Below are 25,526 nucleotides of genomic sequence, written 5' to 3'. Positions count from 1 at the left end.
TTGCCAATTTGTACTTCCCAAGCGCTTAGTCCAGTGCTCTGCACATAGTAAGCGCTCAATAAATACGATTGATGATGATGATGATGACAGGGGCCCAGCGCTGGGCCCGCCGACCAGTCGGAAAACTCACCTTGGCCTCCGGCCCCCTCTTTCCCACTCCGGAAGCCCCGGGGCTCCCCGGCAGGGTGGGGAGACTCTTCTGCTGGGCCCCCCGTCTTCCCAGTGTCCCGGCAGGGCTCTCCGCGGCCCCCCATCCCCTCTGCGTTCCCGCCCGGAGAGCGGCGGGCCAGCCCCAAAGGCCCCAGGTGGGCTCGTAATCCTCCCGCTCTTCCACGTTAAGCGCTCGGTTTATACCATCCGGGGAAACGGAGACCCCCAGGACGGGGGACGGGGGGGGGTCCGAGACCAGGCGAGACCACGCGGGCTGTTGGCGATGCCCACGGGGCTGAGGGTGTCCAGTACCGGGCGCCAACCTTCCCCGAACGCAGCAAAGCGCTGGGATCGGACCGAATCCCCTCGCCTCTGCCCCGGGGAGGGTCAGCGGGGCGTTTGGGCAACACTCAAGTACTGGAGAGGAGGGCTTGGCCGGGCGCCTAAACAGTTCCGCGTCCCACGGTGAAGGCCCAGGACGAGCGCCTGCCACAGTAGGGGAGCGCCTGGGCTACTATTCCTACTAATAATTGGCATCTGTTAAGCGCTTACTATGTGCAAAGCACTGTTCTAAGTGCTGGGGGGGATACAAGGTGATCAGGTTGTCCCACATGGGGCTCAAAGTCTTAATCCCCATTTTACAGATGAGGTCACTGAGGCCCAGAGAAGTTAAGTGACCGGCCCAAGATCACCCAGCAGGCATGTGGCGGAGTTGGGGATTCGAACCCATGACCTCGGACGGGGTCCCCTCACCTTTGCCCCGGGGAGGGTCAGCGGGGCGTTTGGGCAACACTCAAGGACTGGAGAGGAGAGCTTAGCCGGGCGCCTAAACAGTTCCGCGTCCCGCGGTGAAGGCCCAGGACGAGCGCCGGCCGCAGTAGGGGAGCGCCTGGGCTACTATTCCTACTAATAATTGGCATCTGTTAAGCGCTTACTATGTGCAAAGCACTGCTGTTCTAAGCGCTGGGGAGGTTACACGGTGATCAGGTTGTCCCACATGGGGCTCACGGTCTTCATCCCCATTTTACAGATGAGGTCACTGAGGCCCAGAGAAGTGAAGTGACTGGCCCAAGATCACCCAGCAGGCATGTGGCGGAGTCGGGGATTCGAACCCATGACCTCTGACTCCAAAGCCCGGGCTCTTTCCACTGAGCCACGCTGCTACTACTACTGACACTACTCCAGCTGTTATCACTACTACTTCTGCAGTTACCGCTGCCACTGCTACTGCTGTTCCAACTGTACTATTACTACTATCGTCAATCGCATTTACTGAGCGCTTACTATGTGCAGAGCACTGTACTAAGCGCTTGGGAAGTACAAATTGGCAACATATACAGTCCCTACCCAACAGTGGGCTCACAGTCTTACTACTATATGTTGCCAACTTGGACTTCCCAAGCGCTTAGTACACTGCTCTGCACACAGTAAGTGCTCAACAACTACGACTGAATGAATGAATGAATACTACTGCTACCATAACTACTCTAAGAAGTAGCTTGGCTTAGTGGAAGGAGCCCGGGGTTGGGAGTCGGAGGATGTGGGTTCTAATCCCGGCTCTGCCACCTGTCTGCTGTGTGACCTTGGGCAAGCCATTTAACTTCTCTGTGCCTCAGTCACCTCATCTGGAAAATGGGGATTAAGACTCTGAGCCCATGTGGGACAACCTGATCACCTTATACTTACCCCAGCGCCTAGAACAGGGCTTGGCGCATAGTAAGTGCTTAACTCATACCATAATTATTATTATCTCCCTCTCCCCCTCTCCATCCCCCTCGCCTTACCTCCTTCCCTTCCCCACAGCACCTGTATTTATGTATATACATTTGTACGTATTTATTACTCTATTTATTTAACTTGGACATATTTATTCTACTTATTTTATTTTATTAACATGCTTGGTTTTGTTCTCTGTCTCCCGCTCCTAGACTGTGAGCCCGCTGTTGGGTGGGGACCGTCTCTCTATGTTGCCAACTTGGACTTCCCAAGCGCTTAGTCCAGTGCTCTGCACGCAGTCAGCGCTCAGTAAATACGATTGAATGAATGAATGAATGAATGAATGAATGAATGAATGAATGAATGAAAAAGCCCGGGACCCTGCCCCTGAGGCACTCCCACGCGGCACGACGGCGGTCCATCCCCCACAGATGGGGGAACGGGAAGCCTCCCCCGGACAGACGGGTCGGTCCAACTCTACGGTGACCGGACCCGGGGAGCCCCGGGTGCGAGGCGGGTCGGGCCTGCCTTTTTTTGGCAGGGGGGGGTCCGCTCTACTCGTCCGTCCCCAGCTCACCTCCTGTCCGGTAGCCGCCTCCATGTCCAGAAACAGGTCCAGCAGGGACCGCACGAGCCGGGCGGCCTTGGCCTTGCTGATGGAGTTCAGGAAGGGCCGCACGTACTTCAGGAGGCCTCCGAGCTCTGCAAGGCAAGCCCACCCGGAGACCCGGCGGGCGGTCAGTCCCGCTGACCGGCCGCGGGCGAGGCCTAGGGGGAACCCACCCACCAATCAATCAATCAATCAATCGTATTTATTGAGCGCTTACTATGTGCAGAGCACTGTACTAAGCGCTTGGGAAGTACAAATTGGCAACACATAGAGACAGTCCCTACCCAACAGTGGGCTCACAGTCTAAAAGGGGGAGACAGAACAAAACCAAACACACCAACAAAATAAAATAAATAGGATAGAAATGTACAAGCAAAATAAATAAACAAATAAATAAATAAATAGAGTAATAAATATGTGCAACCATATATCCATATATACAGGTGCTGTGGGGAAGGGAAGGAGGTAAGATGGGGGGATGGAGAGGGGGACGAGGAGGAGAGGAAGGAAGGGGCTCAGTCTGGGAAGGCCAGCAGAACCGACGGCCGCTCACACCTCCCATCATCTCTCCCATCTCTGGGCAAGTCGCTTCATCGTCATCATCCTCAGTCGTATTTACTGAGCGCTTACTGTGTGCGGAGCACTGGACTAAGCGCTTGGGAAGTCCAAGTTGGCAACATCGAGAGACGGTCCCTCCCCAACAGTGGGCTCACAGTCTAAAAGCTTCACTTCTCTGGGCCTCAGTCCCCTCATCTGTAAAATGGGGGTGAAGACTGGGAGCCCCCCCGCCGTGGGACAACCTGATCACCTTGTAACCTCCCCAACTGCTTTGCAGTTGGGTAGGGACCGGCTCTAGACGCTGCCAACTTGGACTTCCCAAGCACTTAGTCCAGTGCTCTACACACAGTAAGCGCTCAATAAATACGATTGAATGAATGAATAAATGCCATCATCATTATTATTGTTATTATTATCTCTCCCTCAGCCCAAAGAGCCTAGAGACGTTCCCCGCCGGAGCCAACCCGCACAGGGGGCCGTCTGAAAAGTCCAATCAATCAATCGTATTTATTGAGCGCTTACTGGGTGCAGAGCACTGTACTAAGCGCTTGGGAAGTCCAAGTTGGCAACACAGAGAGACGGTCCCTCCCCGACAGTGGGCTCACAGTCTAAAAGCTTCACTTCTCTGGGCCTCAGTTCCCTCCTCTGTAAAATGGGGGTGAAAACTGGGAGCCCCCCCCCCCCGCCGTGGGACAACCTGATCACCCTGTAACCTCCCCAACTGCTTTGCAGTTGGGTCGGGACCGGCTCTAGATGTTGCCAACTTGGACTTCCCAAGCGCTTAGTCCGGTGCCCTGCACACAGTAAGCGCTCAATAAATACGATTGAATGAATGAATAAATGCCATCATCATTATTATTATTGTTGTTATTATCATCTCTCCCTCAGCCCAAAGAGCCTAGAGACGTTCCCCGCCGGAGCCAACCCGCACAGGGGGCCGTCTGAAAAGTCCAATCAATTAATCGTATTTACTGAGCGCTTACTGGGTGCAGAGCACTGTACTAAGCGCTTGGGAAGTACACCAGAGGACGCTCAGAGCAGCCGGGCTCCCCTCGGGGGGTGAGGGCCCAGGCTTGGCCACGGCTGCGGGTCACCCCAGGCCACAGCCTGCCGGAGGGAGAGCCAAAGTCACCTCACCTGCCCTTCCTCCTCCCCCTCCACAGCCAAATTTTCTGCTACTCCGAAGAAGCCGGATGGCCCGGCGGCTGGCACTGCCGGCCCGCTTCCCTGTCCCGCTCGCTGTCTGCCTGCAATTGGCATGGGGGGGTGGGGGCCCCCAAGGTGGCCGGGAAACTGGCCGATAAACCCCTGGGAACTGGCCGATCGACCCCTCAACCTAGATGACTTGCCCAGGGTGACTTCAGCGGTGGAAGTCACCGCTTGATTTAGGAATCAAGCAGAAACTCCTCCCTCTCGGCTCGTTCTCGCCTGTCCCGCCATCGACCCCCGGGCCCCGTCATCCCCCGGGCCTGGAATGCCCTTCCTCTGCCCATCCGCCCAGCTGGCTCTCTTCCTCCTTTCAAGGACCTACTGAGAGCTCACCTCCTCCAGGAGGCCTTCCCACACTCAGCCCCCTCCTTCCTCTCCTCCTCGTCCCCCCTCCATCCCTCCATCTTACCTCCTTCCCTTCCCCACAGCACCAGTATATATGTATATATGTTTGTACATATTTATTACTCTATTTATCTTACTTTCACATATCTATTCTATTTATTTTATTTTGTATGATTGGTTTTGATCTCTGTCTCCCCCTTATAGACTGTGAGCCCACTGTTGGATAGGGACTGTCTCTAGATGTTGCCAACTTGTACTTCCCAAGCGCTTAGTACAGTGCTCTGCACATAGTAAGCGCTCAATAAATACGATTGATGATGATGATGATATGTTGCCAACTTGTACTTCCCAAGCACTTAGTACAGTGCTCTGCACACAGTAAGCGCTCAATAAATACGACTGATTGATTGATTGAAGGCTGTCCATCTCCTTGCCCCCTCCTCCCTCACCTCCCTTCTCTCCTTCTCTATCGCAGCCCGCACCCTCCGCTCCTCTGCCACTCACCTCCTCAGTGGGCCTTGTTCTTGCCCGTCCCGCCGTTGACCCCTGGCCCCCGTCCTCCCCCTGGCCCGGAATGCCCTCCCTCCTCACATCCCCCAAACTAGCTCTCTTCCTCCCTTCAAAGCCCTCCTGAGAGCTCACCTCCTCCGGGAGGCCTTCCCACACTCAGCCCCCTTTTTCCTCTCCTCCTCCCCATCCCCCCAACCCTACCTCCTTCCCTTCCCCTCAGCACCTGTATATATATTTGGACAGTTTTATTACTCTATATTACTTGTACATATTAACTATTTATTTTGTTAATGATGTGTGTGTAGCTTTAATTCGATTTTGACACCCGTCTCCATGTTTTGTTTTGTTGTCCGTCTCCCCCTTCTAGACCGTGAGCCCGTTGTCGGGTAGGGACCGTCTCTAGATGTCGCCGACTCGGACTTCCCAAGCGCTTAGTCCAGTGCTCTGCACGCAGTAAGCGCCCAATCAATACGACTGAATGAATGACTGAATGAAAGAGCGGGGGCCAGAGAGTCAGAGGAGCCGGGTTCTAATCTCAGCCCCGCCACCGGTCTCCTGTGTGACCGTGGGCAAGTCACTCGACTGCTCTGTGCCTCGGTCTCATCTGTGAAGTGGCGGCTCACTTTTACTTTTACTTGTACATAGCTATTCTATTTATTTTATTTTGTTAGTATGTTTGGTTTTGTTCTCTGTCTCCCCCTTTTAGACTGTGAGCCTGCTGTTGGGTAGGGACCGTCTCTAGATGTTGCCAACTTGGACTTCCCAAGCGCTTAGTACAGTGCTCTGCACACAGTAAGCGCTCAATAAATACGATTGATGATGATGACTCAATACCGGCTCTCCGTCCCTTTGGGATTCTGAGCCCCAGGCGGGGTGGAGGGACTGGGTCCAGTGTGCCATTCATTCATTCGATCGTATTTATTGAGCGCTTACTGTGTGCAGAGCACTGGACTAAGCGCTTGGGAAGTCCAAGTTGGCAACATCTAGAGACGGTCCCTACCCAACAGCGGGCTCACAGGCTAAAAGGGGGAGACAGAGAACAAAACATATTAACAAAATAAAATAAATAAAACTTATTTCTTAGATCTTAGCACAGGGCTGGCCCCAAACTACCACCACGAATATTTCCAGTATTAAAGCACGGCAAGTAAGTGGGTCGCCTGTCTCCCAGTTCTGGGTTCTTCCCCTCCTGCTCACTGTTGATCTGACTGTGAGCCCACTGTTGGGTAGGGACCGTCTCTATGTGTTGCCACCTTGGACTTCCCAAGCGCTTAGTACAGTGCTCTGCACACAGTAAGCGCTCAATAAATACGACTGAATGAATGAATGAATCTGTTTTGTTTTGTCACGGAGATTTGGATTCATCCGTGTGGGGGTAGTAGTCGAAGCCCTGCGCTGGGGAGGTTACAAGGTGATCAGGTTGTCCCACGGGGGGCTCACAGTCTTCATCCCCATTTTCCAGGTGAGGTCACTGAGGCCCAGAGAAGTGAAGTGACTCGCCCCAAGTCACACAGCTGACAAGTGGCAGAGCCGAGATTTGAACCCATGACCTCTGACTTATTTTATTTTGTTGGTATGTTTGGTTCTGTTCCCTGTCTCCCCCTTTTAGACTGTGAGCCCACTGTTGGGTAGGGACTGTCTCTATGTGATGCCAATTTGTACTTCCCAAGCGCTTAGTACAGTGCTCTGCACATAGTAAGCGCTCAATAAATACGATTGATTGATTGATTGATTGATTGATTGACTCCAAAGCCCGGGCTCTTTCCACTGAGCCACGCTGCTACTCGGAGGTCCCTCCCGCGAGGCGGTGAAGACAACCCCCGAGTCATCGTGCTGCCCCAACGGGGAAAGCAGCGTGGCTCAGTGGAAAGAGCGAGGGCTTGGGAGTCAGAGGTCATGGGTTCGAATCCCGGCTCCACCACTTGTCGGCTGTGTGACCTTGGGCCAGCCACTTCACTTCTCTGTGCCTCAGTTCCCTCATCTGTAAAACGGGGATTAAGACTGTGAGCCCCAAGTGGGACAACCTGGTCACCTTGTATCATCGATCATCAATCGTATTTATTGAGCGCTTACTATGTGCAGAGCACTATACTAAGCGCTTGTACCCACCGCCACCCCCCCGCCCAGCGCTTAGAACGGTGTTTAAATTTTTTTCGGAGAAGCAGCGTGGCTCGGGGGAAAGAGCCCGGGCTTCGGAGTCCGAGGTCGCGGGTTCAAATCCCCGCTCCGCCACTTGTCAGCTGGGTGACTCCGGGCAAGTCACCTTCTCTGGGCCTCCGTTATCTCATCTGGAAAATGGGGGAGGAAGGCTGTGAGCCCCCCGTGGGACCACCCGATTACCTTGGATCTACCCCAGCGCTTAGGACGGTGCTTGGCACATAGTAAGAGCTTAATAAACGCCATTTAAAAATAAAACAAAAAACAAAACGGGGGGTCCGAGAAGCAGCAGCGGGTCGTCGTGTGTGTTTTTCAGGCCCGCCCGCCGGACCGCCCGAGGCCCCCGTACCTGCCGCCTGTCCGGTCTTGGCCAGGAGGGAGCCCAGCTCCAGGATGCTCTGCTCTTTGACCTGCACGGCCTCCTCGTCATTCTCCTGGATGTCGCGCTTCACTGCCAGAGACAGAGGCCGCGGACTCTGAGCGGGGGGCGGCCGCCGCGGGGGCACGGACACGCCACCCTCCGCCCCGGGTGCCCTCGGATCGCCGCGGCCGGGCCCGGCTTCGTCCGGTCCCATCCACGCCGGTCTCTGCCCCCCGGGGTCCGCCCACCGGGGCATCCACCGCAGCAAGGGAACAAGAACGAGGGACCCCCTTGGCACGGGGCGAGGTCCGTGCCCTGCGGCCACTCCACTCTGCTCAAGGGGGCCTCCATTCATTCATTCACCACTCATTCATTCATTCAATCGTATTTATTGAGCGCTTACTGGACTAAGCGCTTGGGCAGCCCAAGTTGGCAACATCTAGAGTCGGTCCCTACCCGACAGCGGGCTCACAGGCTAGAAGGGGGAGACGGACGACGTTCATTCATTCAATCGTATTTATTGAGCGCTGACTGCGTGCAGAGCACTGGACTAAGCGCTTGGGCAGTCCGAGTTGGCAACATATGGAGTCAGTCCCTACCCGACAGCGGGCTCACAGGCTAGAAGGGGGAGACGGACGACGTTCATTCATTCAATCGTATTTATTGAGCGCTTACTGTGTGCAGAGCACTGGACTAAGCGCTTGGGCAGTCCGAGTTGGCAACATATGGAGTCAGTCCCTACCCGACAGCGGGCTCACAGTCTAGAAGGGGGAGACGGACGACGTTCATTCATTCAATCGTATTTATTGAGCGCTTACTGCGTGCACAGCACTGGACTAAGCGCTTGGGCAGTCCAAGTTGGCAACATATAGAGTCGGTCATCATCATCAATCGTATTTATTGAGCGCTTACTATGTGCAGAGCACTGGACTAAGGTCCCTACCCAACAGCGGGCTCGCAGGCTAGAAGGGGGAGACGGACGACATTCATTCATTCAGTCGTATTTATTGAGCGCTTACTGCGTGCAGAGCACTGGACTAAGCGCTTGGGCAGTCCAAGTTGGCAACATATGGAGTCGGTCCCTACCCGACAGCGGGCTCACAGTCTAGAAGGGGGAGACAGACGACATTCATTCATTCAATCGTATTTATTGAGCGCTTGCTGTGTGCAGAGCACTGGACTAAGCGCTTGGGCAGCCCAAGTTGGCAACATCTAGAGTCGGTCCCTACCCAACAGAGGGCTCACAGGCTAGAAGGGGGAGACAGATGACATTCATTCATTCAATTGTATTTATTGAGCGCTTACTGCGTGCACAGCACTGGACTAAGCGCTTGGGAAGTCCAAGTTGGCAACATATAGAGTCGGTCCCTACCCGACAACGGGCTCACAGGCTAGAAGGGGGAGACGGACGACATTCATTCATTCAATCGTATTTATTGAGCGCTTGCTGCGTGCACAGCACTGGACTAAGCGCTTGGGAAGTCCAAGTTGGCAACGTATAGAGTCGGTCCCTACCCAACAGCGGGCTCACGGGCTAGAAATCACAGTCTCTCTCACACCCCCCCATGATAATAACAATAATAATAATAATAATATCACAGTCTTCTAGACTGTGAGCCCGCTGTTGGGTAGGGACCGTCTCTTTATGTTGCCAACTTGGACTTCCAAAGCGCTTATTCTATTCTATTCTACTCAATCGTATTTAATGAGCGCTTACTGTGTGCAGAGCACTGGACTAAGCGCTTGGGAAGTCCAAGTTGGCAACATGTAGAGACGGTCCCTACCCAACAGTGGGCTCACAGGCTAGAAGGGGGAGATAGACAACAAAACAAATTAGTCCAGTGCTCTGCACACAGTAAGCGCTCAATAAATACGACTGAATGAATGAATGAACTTGGACTTCCCAAGCGCTTCGTACAGTGCTCTGCACACAGTAAGCGCTCAATAAATACGACTGAATGAATGAACGAACTTGGACTTCCCAAGCGCTTTGTAGTGCTCTGCACACAGTAAGCGCTCAATAAACACGACTGAATGAATGAATGAACTTGTACTTCCCAAGCGCTTCGTACAGTGCTCTGCACACAGTAAGCGCTCAATAAATACGACTGAATGAATGAATGAACTTGGACTTCCCAAGCGCTTCGTACAGTGCTCTGCACACAGTCAGCGCTCAATAAATACGATTGAATGAATGAATGAACTTGGACTTCCCAAGCGCTTCGTACAGTGCCCTGCACACAGTCAGCGCTCAATAAATACGATTGAATGAATGAATGAACTTGGACTTCCCAAGCGCTTCGTACAGTGCTCTGCACACAGTCAGCGCTCAATAAATACGATTGAATGAATGAATGAACTTGGACTTCCCAAGCGCTTCGTACAGTGCTCTGCACACAGTAAGCGCTCAATAAGCACCGGGGTGGATACCAGATACTAGAGAAGCAGCGTGGCTCAGTGGAAAGAGCCCGGGCTTTGGAGTCAGAGGTCGTGGGTTCTAATCCTGACTCCGCCGCTTGTCAGCTGTGTGACCTTGGGCGAGTCACTTTAACTTCTCTCTGCCTCGGCTACCTCATCTGTAAAATGGGGAGTAAGACCGTGAGCCCCACGTGGGACAACCTGATCACCTTGTATCCCCCCCCAGCGCTTAGAACAGTGCTTCGCACATAGTAAGCGCTTAACAAATACCATTATTATTACTAGAAGCAGCGTGGCTCAGTAGAAAGAGCAGGGGCTTTGGAGTCAGCGGTCATGGGTTCAAATCCCAGTTCTGCCGCTTGTCAGCTGTGTGACTTTGGGCAAGTCACTTGACTTCTCTGGGCCTCAGTTCCCTCACCTGTAAAATGGGGATGAAGACTGGGAGCCCCACAGGGGATAACCTGATCACCTTGTATCCTCCCCAGTGCTTAGAACAGTGCTTTGCACATAGTAAGCGCTTAATAGATGCCAACATTATTATTATTATTACTATTAAAGTACAATATTCATTCATCCATTCAATGGTATTTCTTGAGCGCTTACTGTGTGCAGAGCACTGGACTAAGCGCTTGGAAAGGACAATTCGGCAATAAAGGGAGATAATCCCTGCCCAACACCGGACTCAGAGGCTGGAATTGGGTTTTGGGTCCGGCGGGACGGGGGGCGGTGGATCAGTGGGCCCCACCCTGGGTCAGCAGGGGAGGTGGGAATTAACACTTAATACTAATAATAGTAATAATAATAATAATAATAATAATAATAATAATGGTAGCATTTGCCCAGCGCTTAGAACAGTGCTTTGCACATAGTAAGCGCTTAATAAATGCCATTATTATTATTATTATCACTGGTCTAAGCACTGGGGAGGTTACAGGGTGATCAGGTTGTCCCACGGGGGGCTCACAGTCTTCATCCCCATTTTCCAGATGAGGGAACTGAGGCCCAGAGAAGTGAAGTGACTTGCCCAAAGACACACAGCTGACACTTGGCGGAGCCGGGATTCGAACCCACGCCCTCTGACTCCCAAGCCCGGGCTCTTTCCACTGAGCTACGTGTTTAGTTTTGTCGCCTGTCTCCCCCTTCGAGCCTGTGAGCCCGTTGTTGGGGAGGGACCGGCTCTACCTGTTGCCGACTTGGACTTCCCAAGCGCTTAGTACAGTGCTCTGCGCACCGTAAGCGCTCCTCGATCAATATGACAGAGAAGCAGCGTGGCTCAGTGGAAAAGAGCCCGGGCTTTGGAGTCAGAAGTCATGGGTTCAAAATCCCGGCTCCACCAGTTAGCTGTGTGACTTTGGGCAGGTCACTTCACTTCTCTGGGCCTCAGTTCCCTCATCTGTAAAATGGGGATGAAGACTGTGAGCCCCCCCGTGGGACAACCTGATCATCTTGTAACCTCTCCAGCGCTTAGTACAGTGCTCTGCACATAGTAGGCGCTTAATAAATGCCATTATAATAATAATATGATGGAATGAATATTGTCCTATCTAAGCGCTCAGTCCAGTGCTCTGCACACAGTAGGTGCTTAATAAATACGATTGAATGAACGGATGCGAATGCCTGCCTCCCCCTTCGAGCCTCTGAGCCCGTTGTTGGGTCGGGACCGTCTCTATTTGTTACCAAATTGCACTTCCCAAACGCTTAGCACAGTGCTCCGCACACAGTCAGCGCTCAATCAATACAACGGAATGAATGAATGAATGAATACTGTACGTCCCAAGCGCTCAGCCCAGCGCTCTGCACACAGTCAGCGCTTAATAGGAATGAATGGATGAACATTGTACTTTCTGGGCGCTCAGTCCAGCGCCCTGCACACAGTGAGCGCTCAATCAATACGCCGGAATGAATGAATAAGCGCTCAATCAAGAGGAATGAATGAATGAGCATTGTACTTTCCGGGCGCTCAGTCCAGCGCCCTGCACACAGTGAGCGCTCAATCAATACGACGGAATGAATGAATAAGCGCTCAATCAAGAGGAATGAATGAATGAACATTGTACTTTCCAAGCGCTCAATCAATATGACAGAATGAATGAATAAGCGCTCAATACGATGGAATGAATGAATGCTGTACTTCCCAAGCGCTTAGCACAGTGCTCCGCACACAGTCAGCGCTCAATCAATACGACGGAATGAATGAATGAACACTGTACTTTCCAAGCGCTCAGTGCAGCGCTCTGCACACAGTCAGTGTGCAATCAATACGATGGAATGAATGAATGAATGACTATTGTACTTCCCAAGCGCTCAGTCCAGCGCTCTGCACACAGTCAGCGCTTAACAGGAATGAATGAATGAACATTGTACTTTCCGGGCGCTCAGTCCAGCGCCCTGCACACAGTGAGCGCTCAATCAATACGACGGAATGAATGAATAAGCGCTCAATCAAGAGGAATGAATGAATGAACATTGTACTTTCCAAGCGCTCAATCAATATGAAGGAATGAATGAATAAGCGCTCAATACGATGGAATGAATGAATGCTGTACTTCCCAAGCGCTTAGCACAGTGCTCCGCACACAGTCAACGCTCCATCAATCCGACGGAATCAATGAATGATCACTGTACTTTCCAAGCGCTCAGTCCAGCGCTCTGCACACAGTCAGCGCTTAATCAACATGATGGAATGAATGAATGACTTGTACTTCCCAAGCGCTCAGTCCAGTGCTCTGCACACAGTCAGCGCTTGATAGGAATGAATGAATGAACATTGTACTTTCCGGGCGCTCAGTCCAGCGCTCTGCACATAGTGAGCGCTCAATCAATACGCCGGAATGAATGAATAAGCGCTCAATCAAGAGGAATGAATGAATGAATGAACACTGTACTTTCCCAGCGCTCAGTCCAGCGCTCTGCACACAGTGAGCGCTCAATCAATACGATGGAATGAATGAATAAGCACTCAATCAAGAGGAATGAATGAATGAACATTGTACTTTCCAAGCGCTCAGTCCAGCGCTCTGCACACAGTGAGGGCTCAATCAATACAACTGAATGAATGAATAAGCGCTCAATCAAGAGGAATGAATGAATGAACATTGTACTTTCCCTGCGCTCAGTCCAGCGCTCTGCACACAGTGAGCGCTCAATCAATACGACGGAATGAATGAATAAGCGCTCAATCAAGAGGAATGAATGAATGAACACTGTACTTTCCAAGCGCTCAATCAATACGAAGGAATGAATGAATAAGCGCTCAATACGATGGAATGAATGAATGCTGTACTTCCCAAGCGCTTAGCACAGTGCTCCGCACACAGTCAACGTTCCATCAATCCGACGGAATGAATGAATGAACACTGTACTTTCCAAGCGCTCAGTCCAGCGCTCTGCACCCAGTCAGCGCTCAATCAATATGATGGAATGAATGAATGAATGACTATTGTACTTCCCAAGCGCTCAGTCCAGTGCTCTGCACACAGTCAGCGCTTAATAGGAATGAATGAATGAACGCTGTACTTTCCAGGCGCTCAGTCCAGTGCCCTGCATACAGTGAGCGCTCAATCAATACGCCGGAATGAAGGAATAAGCGCTCAATCAAGAGGAATGAATGAATGAACATTGTACTCTCCAAGCGCTCAATCAATACGAAGGAATGAATGAATAAGCGCTCAATACGATGGAATGAATGAATGCTGTACTTCCCAAGCGCTTAGCACAGTGCTCCGCACACAGTCAACGCTCCATCAATCCGACGGAATGAATGAATGAACACTGTACTTTCCAAGCGCTCAGTCCAGTGCTCTGCACACAGTCAGCGCTCAATCAATACGATGGAATGAATGAATGAATACTGTACTTCCCAAGCGCTCAGTCCAGTGCTCTGCAGTCAGCGCTTAATAGGAATGAATGAATGAACATTGTACTTTCCGAGCGCTCAGTCCAGCGCTCTGCACACAGTGAGCGCTCAATCAATATGATGGTATGAATGAATGAATGAATATTGCACTTCCCAAGCGCTCAGCCCAGCGCTCGGCACACAGTCATCGCTTAAATAGGAATGAATGAATGAACATTGTACTTTCCAAGCGCTCAGTCCAGCTCCCTGCACACAGTCAGCACTCAATACGACGGAATGAAAGAATAAGCGCTCAATCAAGAGGAATGAATGAATGAACACTGTACTTTCTAAGCGCTCAGTCCAGCGCCCTGCACTCGGTGAGCGCTCAATCAATACGAAGGAATGAATGAATAAGCGCTCAATACGATGGAATGAATGAATGTTGTACTTCCCAAGCGCTTAGCACAGTGCTCCGCACACAGTCAGCGCTCAGTCAATAAGACGGAATGAATGAATGAACACTGTACTTTCCAAGCGCTCAGTCCAGTGCTCTGCACACAGTCAGCGCTCAAACAATACGGCAGAATGAATAAGCGCTCAATCAATACAAAGGAATGAATGAATGTTGTACTTTCCCAGTGCTTAGCACAGCGCTCTGCACATAGTCAGAGCATCAATGACGGAATGAATGAACATTGGACTTTCCCAGCGCTCAGCACAGCGCTCTGCACACAGTCAGCGCTTGGTCAATATGAAGGGATGAATAAGCGCTCCATCAATACGACAATGAATGAATGAGCACCGTACTTTCCCAGCGCTTAGCACAGCGCTCCGCACACAGTCAGCGCTCCATCAGTCCGACGGGATGAATGAATGAACACTGGACCTTCCCTGCGCTTAGCACAGTGCTCTGCACACAGCCAGCACTCTGTCAATCCGATAGGATGAATGAATGAATGAATGAAGACTGTACTTTCCCAGCGCTCTGCACAGTGCTCTGCACACAGCCTGCGCTCCGCCACTCCGACGGAATGAATGAATGAACACTGGATTTTCCAAGCGCTCAGCACAGCGCTCTGCACACAGTCAGCGCTCGAGCAATATGACGGGATGAATGAATAAGCGCTCCACCAATACGACTGAATGAATGAATGAATACTGAACTTCCCCAGCGCTTAGCACAGTGCTCCGCACACAGTCAGTGCTCAATCAATCCAATGGGATGAATTAATGAACACTGTACTTTCCAAGCGCTCAGCACAGCGCTCTGCACACAGCGCTCCGTCACTCCGACGGGATGAATGAATGACCACTGTACTTTCCAAGCGCTCAGCACAGCGCTCTGCACACAGTCAGCACTCCATCAATATGACGGGATGAATGAATAAGCGTTCCATCAATACGACAATGAATGAATACTGAACTTCCCAAGCGCTCAGCACAGTGCTCTTCACACAGTCAGCGCTCCATCAATCCGACGGAATGAATGAATGAATGAACACTGAACTTCCCAAGCGCTCAGCACAGTGCTCTTCACACAGTCAGCGCTCCATCAATCCGACGGAATGAATGAATGAATGAACACTGGACTTTCCAAGCGCTCAGCACAGCGCTCTGCACACAGCCAGCGCTCCATCAATCCGACGGGATGAATGAATGAATGAACGTTGGACTTTCCCAGTGCTTAGCACAGCACTCTGCACACGGTGCTCGATCAATGTGATGGAATGAATGAATAAGCACTCCATCAATACGACTGAGTGAATGAATGAATGAATACTGAGCTCCCCAAGCGCTCAGCACAGCGCTCTAATGAAGCGCTTCATCAATATGACAATGAATGAATGGATACTGAACTCCCCCAGCGCTCAATCAATCCGACGGGATGAATGAATGAACACTGGACTTTCCCAGCGCTCAGCACAGCGCTCTGCACACAGCCAGCGCTCTATCAGTCCAATGGAATGAATGAATGAACACTGTACTTTCCCAGCGCTCAGCACAGCGCTCTGCACACAGTCAGCGCTCCATCAACATGACGGGATGAATGAATAAGCGCTCCATCAATACGACTGACTGAATGAATGGATACTGAACTTCCCAAGCGCTTAGCACAGCGCTCCATCAATCCGATGGAATGAATGAATGAACACTGGACTTTCCAAGCGCTTAGCACAGCGCTCTGCACACAGCGCTCCATCAATCCGACGGGATGAATGAATGAATGAACGTCGTACTTTCCCAGCGCTCAGCACAGCGCTCTGCACACAGTCAGCGCTCCATCAATATGAACGAATGAATACTGAACTTCCCAAGCGCTTAGCACAGTGCTTCGCACACAGTCAGCGCTCCATCAATCCGACAGAATGAATGAATAAGCACTCCATCAATACGACTGAATGAATGAATGGATACTGAACTCCCCCAGCGCTCCATCAATCCAACGGAATGAATGAATGAACACTGTACTTTCCCAGCGCTCAGCACAGCGCTCTGCACACAGTCAGCGCTCCATCACTATGACGGAATGAATGAATAAGCGCTCCATTAATATGACTGAATGAATAAATGAATACTGAACTTCCCAAGCGCTTAGCACAGTGCTCCGCACACAGCCAGCGCTCCATCAATCCGACGGAATGGATGAATGAACACTGGACTTTCCAAGCGCTCAGCACACAGTCGGTGCTCCATCAATCCGACAGAATGAATGAATGAATGAGCGTACTTTCCCAGCGCTCAGCACAGCGCTCTGCACACAGTCAGCGCTCCATCAACATGACGGGATGAATGAATAAGCGCTCCATCAATACGACTGCATGAATGATTGAATACTGAACTCCCCAAGCGCTTAGCACAGTGCGCTGCACACAGCCAGCGCTCCATCAATCCGACGGGATGAATGAATGCACACTGGGCTTTCCCAGCGCTCAGCACAGCGCTCCGCACACAGTCAGCGCTCCATCGCTCCGAGGGGATGAATGAACTAGCCTTTCCCAGCGCTTAGCACAGCGCTCCGCACACAGTCAGCGCTCCGTCACTCTGACGGAATGAACCAACAATGTACTTTCCCAGCGCTCAGCACAGCGCTCTGCACATAGCCAGCGCTCAATCTGACACGATGAACACTGTTCTTTCCAAGCACTTAGCACAGCGCTTAGCACAGCGCTCTGCACGCAGTCAGTGCTCCGTCAATCCGACAGAATGAACACTGGACTTTCCCGGCGCTCAGCACAGCACTCTCTACACACAGCCAGCGCTCCGCCACTCCTACGGAATGAATGAATGAATGAACACTGGACTTTCCAAGCGCTCAGCACAGCGCTCTGCACACAGTCAACGCTCCATCAACATGACGGGATGAATGAATGCGCGCTCCATCAATACGACTGAATGAATGAATGACTACTGAACTCCCCAAGCGCTCAGCACAGCGCTCTGCACACAGCCGGCGCTCCGTCACGCCGACGGGATGAATGAATGAACGCTGGACTTTCCAGCGCTCAGCACAGCGCTCTGCACACAGCCGGCGCTCCATCAATCCGACGGGATGAACGAATGAATGAACGTCGTACTTTCCCAGCGCTCTGCACACAGTCAGCGCTCCATCAATATGACGGAATGAATGAATAAGCGCTCCATCAATATGAATGAATGAATGAATACTGAACTTCCCAAGCACTCAGCACAGCGCTCCGCACACAGTCAGCGCTCCATCAAGCCAACGGAATGAATAAGCACTCCATCAATACGACTGAATGAATGAATGAATGGATACTGAACTCCCCCAGCGCTCCATCAATCCGACGGAATGAATGAATGAACACTGGACTTTCCAAGCGCTCAGCACAGCGCTTTGCACACAGTCAACACTCCATCAATATGATGAAATGAATAAGCGCTCCATCAATACGACTGAATGAATGAATGACTACTGAACTCCCCAAGCGCTCAGCACAGCGCTCTGCACACAGCCGGCGCTCTGTCACTCCGACAGGATGAATGAATGAACACTGGACTTTCCAAGCGCTTAGCACAGCGCTCTGCACACAGTCAGCGCTCCATCAATCCAACAAGATGAATGAATGAATGAACACTAGACTTTCCAAGCGCTCAGCACAGCGCTCTGCACACAGTCAGCGCTCCATCAATCCTACGGAATGAATGAATAAGCGCTCCATCAATACGAATGAATGAATGAACACTGGACTTTCCAAGCGCTCAGCACAGCGCTCTGCACACAGTCAGCGCTCCATCAATATGACGGAATGAATGAATAAGCGCTCCATCAATACGAATGAATGAATGAATACTGAACTTCCCAAGCGCTCAGCACAGCGCTCCGCACACACTCAGCGCTCCATCAATCCGACGGAATGAATAAGCACTCCATCAATACGACTGAATGAATGAATGAATGGATACTGAACTCCCCCAGCGCTCCATCAATCCGACGGAATGAATGAATGAATGAACACTGAACTTTCCAAGCGCTCAGCACAGTGCTCTGCACACAGTCAGTGCTCCATCAATATGACGGAATGAATAAGTGCTCCATCAATACGGCTGAATGAATAAATGAATGCTGAACTTCCCAAGCGCTTAGCACAGCGCTCCGCACACAGTCAGCGCTCCATCAACCCGACGGAATGAATGAACACTGGACTTTCCCAGCACTCAGCACAGCGCTCTGCACACAGTCAGTGCTCCATCAATCTGACGGAATGAATGAATGACTACTGTACTTCCCCAGCGCTCAGCACAGCGCTCTGCACACAGTCAGCGCTCCATCAATATGATGGAATGAATAAATAAGCGCTCCATCAATATGATTTAACGAATGAATGAATACTGAACTCCCCAAGCGCTCAGCACAGTGCTCTGCACACAGCCGGCGCTCCATCAATCCGATGGAATGAATGAATGAACACTGGACCTTCCAGCGCTCAGCACACAGCCAGCGCTCTGTCAATCCGACGGGATGAATGAATGAATGAACACCGGACCTTCCCAGCGCTCAGCACACAGCCAGCGCTCCATCAATCTGACTGGATGAATAAATGAACACTGGACTTTCCCAGCGCTTAGCACAGGGCTCAGCAAACAGTCAGCACTCCATCAATCCGACGGGATGAATGAATGAACACTGGACTTTTCCAGCGCTCAGCACACAGCCGGCGCTCCGTCAATCTGACAGAATGAATGAATGAACACTAAACTCCCCAATCGCTCAGCACACAGCCAGCGCTCCATCAATCTGACAGGATGAATGAATGAACACTGGACTCCCCAATCGCTCAGCACAGCGCTCTGCACACGGCCGGTGCTCCATCAACCCGACGGGATGAATGAATGACCATGCGTTCCATCAATCCGACGGGATGAATGAATGAACACCGGACCTTCCCAGCGCTCAGTACACAGCCGGCGCTCCATCAATCCGACGGAATGAATGAATGAACACTGGACCTTCCCAGTGCTCAGCACACAGCCAGAGCTCCATAAATCCGACGGGATGAATGAATGAACACCGGACCTTCCCAGCGCTCAGCACACAGCCAGCGCTCCATCACTCCGACGGAATGAATGAATGAACACTGGACCTTCCAGCGCTCAGCACACAGCCAGCACTCCGTCAACCCGACGGAATGAATGAATGAACACTTGAACTCCCCAATCGCTCAGCACACAGCCGGCGCCCCGTCAATCCGACGGGATGAATGAATGAATGAACACTGGACCTTCCCAGCGCTCAGCACACAGCCAGCGCTCCATCAACCCGACAGGATGAATGAATTAACATGGACTCCCCAATCACTCAGCACACGGCCGGCGCTCCATCAATCCGATGGGATGAATGAATGAACACCGGACCTTCCCGGCGCTCAGCACACAGCCGGGGCTCCATCAATCCGATGGAATGAATGAATGAATGAACACCGGACCTTCCCGGCGCTCAGCACACAGCCAGAGCTCCATCAATCCGATGGAATGAATGAATGAACACCGGACTTTCCCAGCGCTCAGCACAGCGCTCAGCACACAGTCAGCGCTCCATCAATCTGACGGGATGAATGAATGAATGAACACCGGACTTTCCCAGTGCTCAGCACACAGCCGGCGCTCCGTCAATCCGACGGGATGAATGAATGAATGAATGAACACACGCTCCATCAATCCGATGGAATGAATGAATGAACACCAGACCTTCCCAGCGCTCAGCACACAGCCGGCGCTCCGTCAACCCGATGGAATGAATGAATGAACACTGAACTCCCCAATCGCTCAGCACACAGCCAGCGCTCCATCAACCCGACGGGATGAATGAATGAACACTGGACCTTCCCGGCACTCAGCACACAACCAGTGCTCCATCAACCCGACGGAATGAATGAATGAACACCGGACTCCCCAACTGCTCAGCACACGGCAGGCGCTCCATCAATCCGATGGGATGAATGAATGAACACGTGTTCCATCAATCCGACGGGATGAATAAATGAACACCGGACCTTCCAGCGCTCAGTACACAGCCGGCGCTCCGTCACTCCGACGGAACGAATGAATGAACGAACACCGGACCTTCCAGCGCTCAGCACACAGCCGGCGCTCCATCAACCCAACGGGATGAATGAATGAATTAACACCAGACCTTCCCAGCGCTCAGCACACAGCCGGCGCTCCATCAATCCGACGGAATGAATGAGTGAATGAACACTGGACCTTCCCGGCGCTCAGCACACAGCCGGCGCTCCATCAATCCGACAGAATGAATGAATGAACACCGGGCCTTCCCAGTGCACAGCCGGCGCTCCGTCAACCCAACGGAATGAATGAATGAACAATGGACTCCCCAATCGCTCAGCACAGCGCTCTACACACGGCCGGCGCTCCATCAACCCGGTGGGATGAATGAATGAACACGTGTTCCATCAATCCGATGGAATGAATGAATGAATGAATGAATGAATGAACACCAGACCATCCTGGCGCTCAGCACACAGCCGGCGCTCCGACGGAATGGATGAATGAACACGCGTTCCATCAATCCGACGGAATGAATGAATGAACACCGGACTTTCCCGGCGCTCAGTACACAGCCTGCGCTCTGTCACTCCGACGGAATGAATGAATGAATGAACACCGGACTTTCCCGGCGCTCAGCACACAGCCGGCGCTCCGTCACTCCGACGGGATGAATGAATGAATGAACACCGGCCCTTCCCGGCGCTCAGTACACAGCCGGCGCTCCGTCACTCCGACGGAATGAATGAATGAACACGCGTTCCATCAATCCGATGGAATGAAGGAATGAGCACCGGCCCTTCCCGGCGCTCAGCACGCAGCCGGCGCCCCGTCACTCCGACTGAATGAATGAATGAACGCCGGACCTTCCCGGCGCTCAGCACACAGCCAGAGCTCCATCAATCCGATGGAATGAATGAATGAACACTGGACTGAATGAATGAATGAACACCGGCCCTTCCCGGCGCTCAGTACACAGCCGGCGCTCCGTCACTCCGACGGGATGAGTGAATGAATGAACACCGGCCCTTCCCGGCGCTCAGTACACAGCTGGCGCTCCGTCACTCCGACGGAATGAATGAATGAACACGCGTTCCATCAATCCGACGGAATGAATGAATGAACACCGGACTTTCCCGGCGCTCAGTACACAGCCGGCGCTCCGTCACTCCGACGGGATGAATGAATGAATGAACACCGGACCTTCCCGGCGCTCAGTACACAGCCGGTGCTCCGTCACTCCGACGGGATGAATGAATGAACACCGGACTGAATGAATGAATGAATGAACACCGGCCCTTCCCGGCGCTCAGCACACAGCCGGCGCTCTGTCACTCCGACGGAATGAATGAATGAACACCGGACCTTCCCAGCGCTCAGCACACAGCCAGAGCTCCGTCAATCCGACGGAATGAATGAATGAATGAACACCGGACCTTCCCGGCGCTCAGCACACAGCCGGCGCTCCGTCAACCCGACGGGATGAATGAATGAACACCGGACTTTCCCGGCGCTCAGTACACAGCCGGCGCTCCGTCACTCCGACGGAATGAATGAATGAACACCGGACCTTCCCAGTGCTCAGCACACAGCCGGCGCTCCATCAATCCGACGGAATGAATGAATGAACACCGGACTGAATGAATGAATGAACGAACACCGGCCCTTCCCAGCGCTCAGTACACAGCCGGCGCTCCGTCACTCCGACGGGATGAATGAATGAATGAATGAATGAACACCGGCCCTTCCCGGCGCTCAGTACACAGCCGGCGCTCCGTCACTCCGACGGGATGAATGAATGAACACCGGACTGAATGAATGAACACCGGCCCTTCCCGGCGCTCAGTACACAGCCGGCACTCCGTCACTCCGACGGAATGAATGAATGAATGAACACTGGACCTTCCCGGCGCTCAGCACACAGCTGGCGCTCCGTCACTCCGACGGAATGAATGAATGAACACGCGTTCCATCAATCCGACGGAATGAATGAATGAACACCGGACCTTCCAGCGCTCAGCACACAGCCGGCGCTCCGTCACTCCGACGGGGTGAATGAATGAATGAACACCGGACCTTCCCGGCGCTCAGTACACAGCCGGTGCTCCGTCACTCCGACGGGATGAATGAATGAACACCGGACTGAATGAATGAATGAATGAACACCGGCCCTTCCCGGCGCTCAGTACACAGCCGGCGCTCTGTCACTCCGACGGAATGAATGAATGAACACCGGACCTTCCCGGCGCTCAGCACGCAGCCAGAGCTCCGTCAATCCGACGGAATGAATGAATGAATGAACACCGGCCCTTCCCGGCGCTCAGTACACAGCCGGCGCTCCGTCAACCCGACGGGATGAATGAATGAACACCGGACTTTCCCGGCGCTCAGTACACAGCCGGCGCTCCGTCACTCCGACGGAATGAATGAATGAACACCGGACCTTCCCAGTGCTCAGCACACAGCCAGCGCTCCATCAATCCGACGGAATGAATGAATGAACACCGGACTGAATGAATGAATGAACGAACACCGGCCCTTCCCGGCGCTCAGTACACAGCCGGCGCTCCGTCACTCTGACGGAATGAATGAATGAATGAACACCGGACCTTCCCAGCGCTCAGCACACAGCCAGAGCTCCATCAATCCGACGGAATGAATGAATGAACACCGGACTAAATGAATGAATGAATGAACACCGGCCCTTCCCGGCGCTCAGCACACGGCCGGCGCCCCGTCAACCCGACGGGATGAATGAATGAACACGCGCTCCATCACTCCGACGGAATGAATGAATGAATGAATGAACACCAGACCTTCCCAGCGCTCAGTACACAGCCGGCGCTCCATCAATCCGACGGAATGAATGAATGAACACCGGACTGAATGAATGAATGAACACCGGCTCTTCCCGGCGCTCAGCACACGGCCGGCGCCCCGTCAGCTCGACGGGATGAATGAATGAACACGAGTTCCACCAATCCGATGGGATGAATGAATGGACGCTGCACTTTCCAAGACGCTCAGTACACAGCCGGCGCCCCGTCACTCCGACGGGATGAATGAATGAACACCGGGCGGAATGAATGAATGAACACCGGCCCTTCCCGGCGCTCAGTACACAGCCGGCGCCCCGTCACTCCGACGGAATGAATGAATGAATGAACACCAGACCTTCTCAGCGCTCAGCACACAGCCGGCGCTCCATCAATCCGACGGAATGAATGAATGAACACCGGCCCTTCCCGGCGCTCAGTACACGGCCGGCGCCCCGTCACTCCGACGGAATGAATGAATGAACACGCGTTCCATCAATCCGACGGAATGAATGAATGAACACCGGACTTTCCCGGCGCTCAGTACACAGCCGGCGCTCCGTCAACCCGACGGAATGAATGAATGAACACGCGTTCCATCAATCCGACGGAATGAGTGAATGAACACCGGACCTTCCCGGCGCTCAGTACACAGCCAGCGCCCCGTCACTCCGACGGAATGAATGAATGAACGAACACCGGCCCTTCCCGGCGCTCAGTACACAGCCGGCGCTCCGTCAATCCGACGGAATGAATGAATGAACACCGGACTGAATGAATGAATGAATGAACACCGGCCCTTCCCGGCGCTCAGCACACGGCCGGCGCTCCGTCACTCCGACGGGATGAATGAATGAATGAATGAACACCGGACCTTCCCGGCGCTCAGTACACAGTCGGCGCTCCGTCACTCCGACGGGATGGATGAATGAACACCGGACTGAATGAATGAATGAATGAATGAATGAACACCGGCCCTTCCCGGCGCTCAGCACACAGCCGGCGCTCCGTCACTCCGACGGGATGAATGAATGAATGAATGAACACCGGACCTTCCCAGCGCTCAGCACACAGCCAGAGCTCCATCAATCCGACGGAATGAATGAATGAACACCGGACTGAATGAATGAATGAATGAACACCGGCCCTTCCCGGCGCTCAGCACCCGGCCGGCGCCCCGTCAGCCCGACGGGATGAATGAATGAACAGGCGTTCCACCGATCCGACGGGATGAATGAATGAATGAATGTTGCCCTTTCCAAGGCGCTCAGCACAGCGCTGTGCACACGGCCGTCACTCCGACGGGATGGATGAATGAATGAAGGAAGGCGCGAACGCGGGGCTTTCCCGGCGCTCAGTACAGAGGAGGAGGCGCCCGATGAATGAATGACTGACTGACTGAATGAATGAATGAGGACGGCGGTGTCCCCAGGGCCGCGCACCGGGGGGGCGGTGGGGAGGGATCCGGGCCGCCCCTCAGGGTGAGTCAGCAGGCGGGCGGGCGGGCGGGCGGCCCGCGGGAGCCCCCGCCGCCTCAGCCCTCCGTCCCTCCCTCCCGCCTGAGCCCCACCCCCCCGGGCCCCGAGGCCCCTTCCCTCACCGATGGAGTGCAGGATGTCGATGGAGGCCTCGCGGTCGGTGCTGAGGAGAGACTGGGCTCTCTGGAACTCCACCACGGCCGCCGCCGCCATCTTACCCGCTCTCGCTCCCCGACGCCGCCGGAAGGAGGCGGGGCCGGAAGGCCCGCCCGCCGCCGCCGCCGCCGCCGCCGCCGCGGGGCATCGCGGGAGTTGGAGTCTCGGGGGCGCCCCGACGACGACGCGAGGCATCGCGGGAGTTGTAGTCGGGGGGGGGGGGGCTGCAGCCGCGAGGCATCGCGAGAGTGGTAGTCGGAGGGGGGGGGGCCTCCGCCGCGAAGCATCACGGGAGTTGCAGTCTCGGGCCCCCCCCGCCAACGCCGAAAGGCATCACGGGAGTTGTGGTTTCCGCCCCACCGCCGCGAGTCGTCGCAGGAGTTGTAGTCGGGGGGGGGGGGGGGGGGGGGGGAGGGAGAGAGACTGCCGCCGCGAGGCATCACGGGAGTTGTAGTCTTAAGGGCCCTGCCGCCGCGAGGCATCACGGGAGTTGTAGTCTTAAGGGCCCTGCCGCCGCGAGGCATCGCGGGAGTTGTAGTCTCGGGGGGCGACGACGCCGCGAGACATCACGGGAGTTGTAGTCGGGGGGAGAGGGGCCTGCCGCCGCGAGGCATCGCGAGAGTTGTAGTCGGAGGAGGTGGCCCTGCCGCCGCGAGGCATCGCGGGAGTTGTAGTCTCG

The 25,526-nt window shown here is 53.5% G+C and overlaps 1 protein-coding gene across 1 annotated transcript in view; it reads right to left on the bottom strand.

Moving 5' to 3' along the window:
* Positions 1-24,922, bottom strand: part of PSMD11 (proteasome 26S subunit, non-ATPase 11) — a 42,687-nt gene extending 17,765 nt beyond the window's left edge. Inside the window, exons 1-3 of the mRNA XM_038754454.1 lie at positions 24,814-24,922; positions 7,605-7,706; positions 2,444-2,568 (exon numbers count right to left, since the gene is read on the bottom strand). Of these exons, the coding sequence (XP_038610382.1) occupies positions 2,444-2,568; positions 7,605-7,706; positions 24,814-24,904 (318 nt within the window). The 5' untranslated portion in view covers positions 24,905-24,922. The remainder of the gene's footprint in view (positions 1-2,443; positions 2,569-7,604; positions 7,707-24,813) is intronic.
* Between the last annotated feature and the right edge of the window lie 604 nt (positions 24,923-25,526).

This window comes from Tachyglossus aculeatus, chromosome 11, assembly GCF_015852505.1.
Source record: "Tachyglossus aculeatus isolate mTacAcu1 chromosome 11, mTacAcu1.pri, whole genome shotgun sequence".
NCBI lineage: Eukaryota > Metazoa > Chordata > Mammalia > Monotremata > Tachyglossidae > Tachyglossus > Tachyglossus aculeatus.
This window is presented reverse-complemented; position numbering and strand designations above follow the sequence as displayed.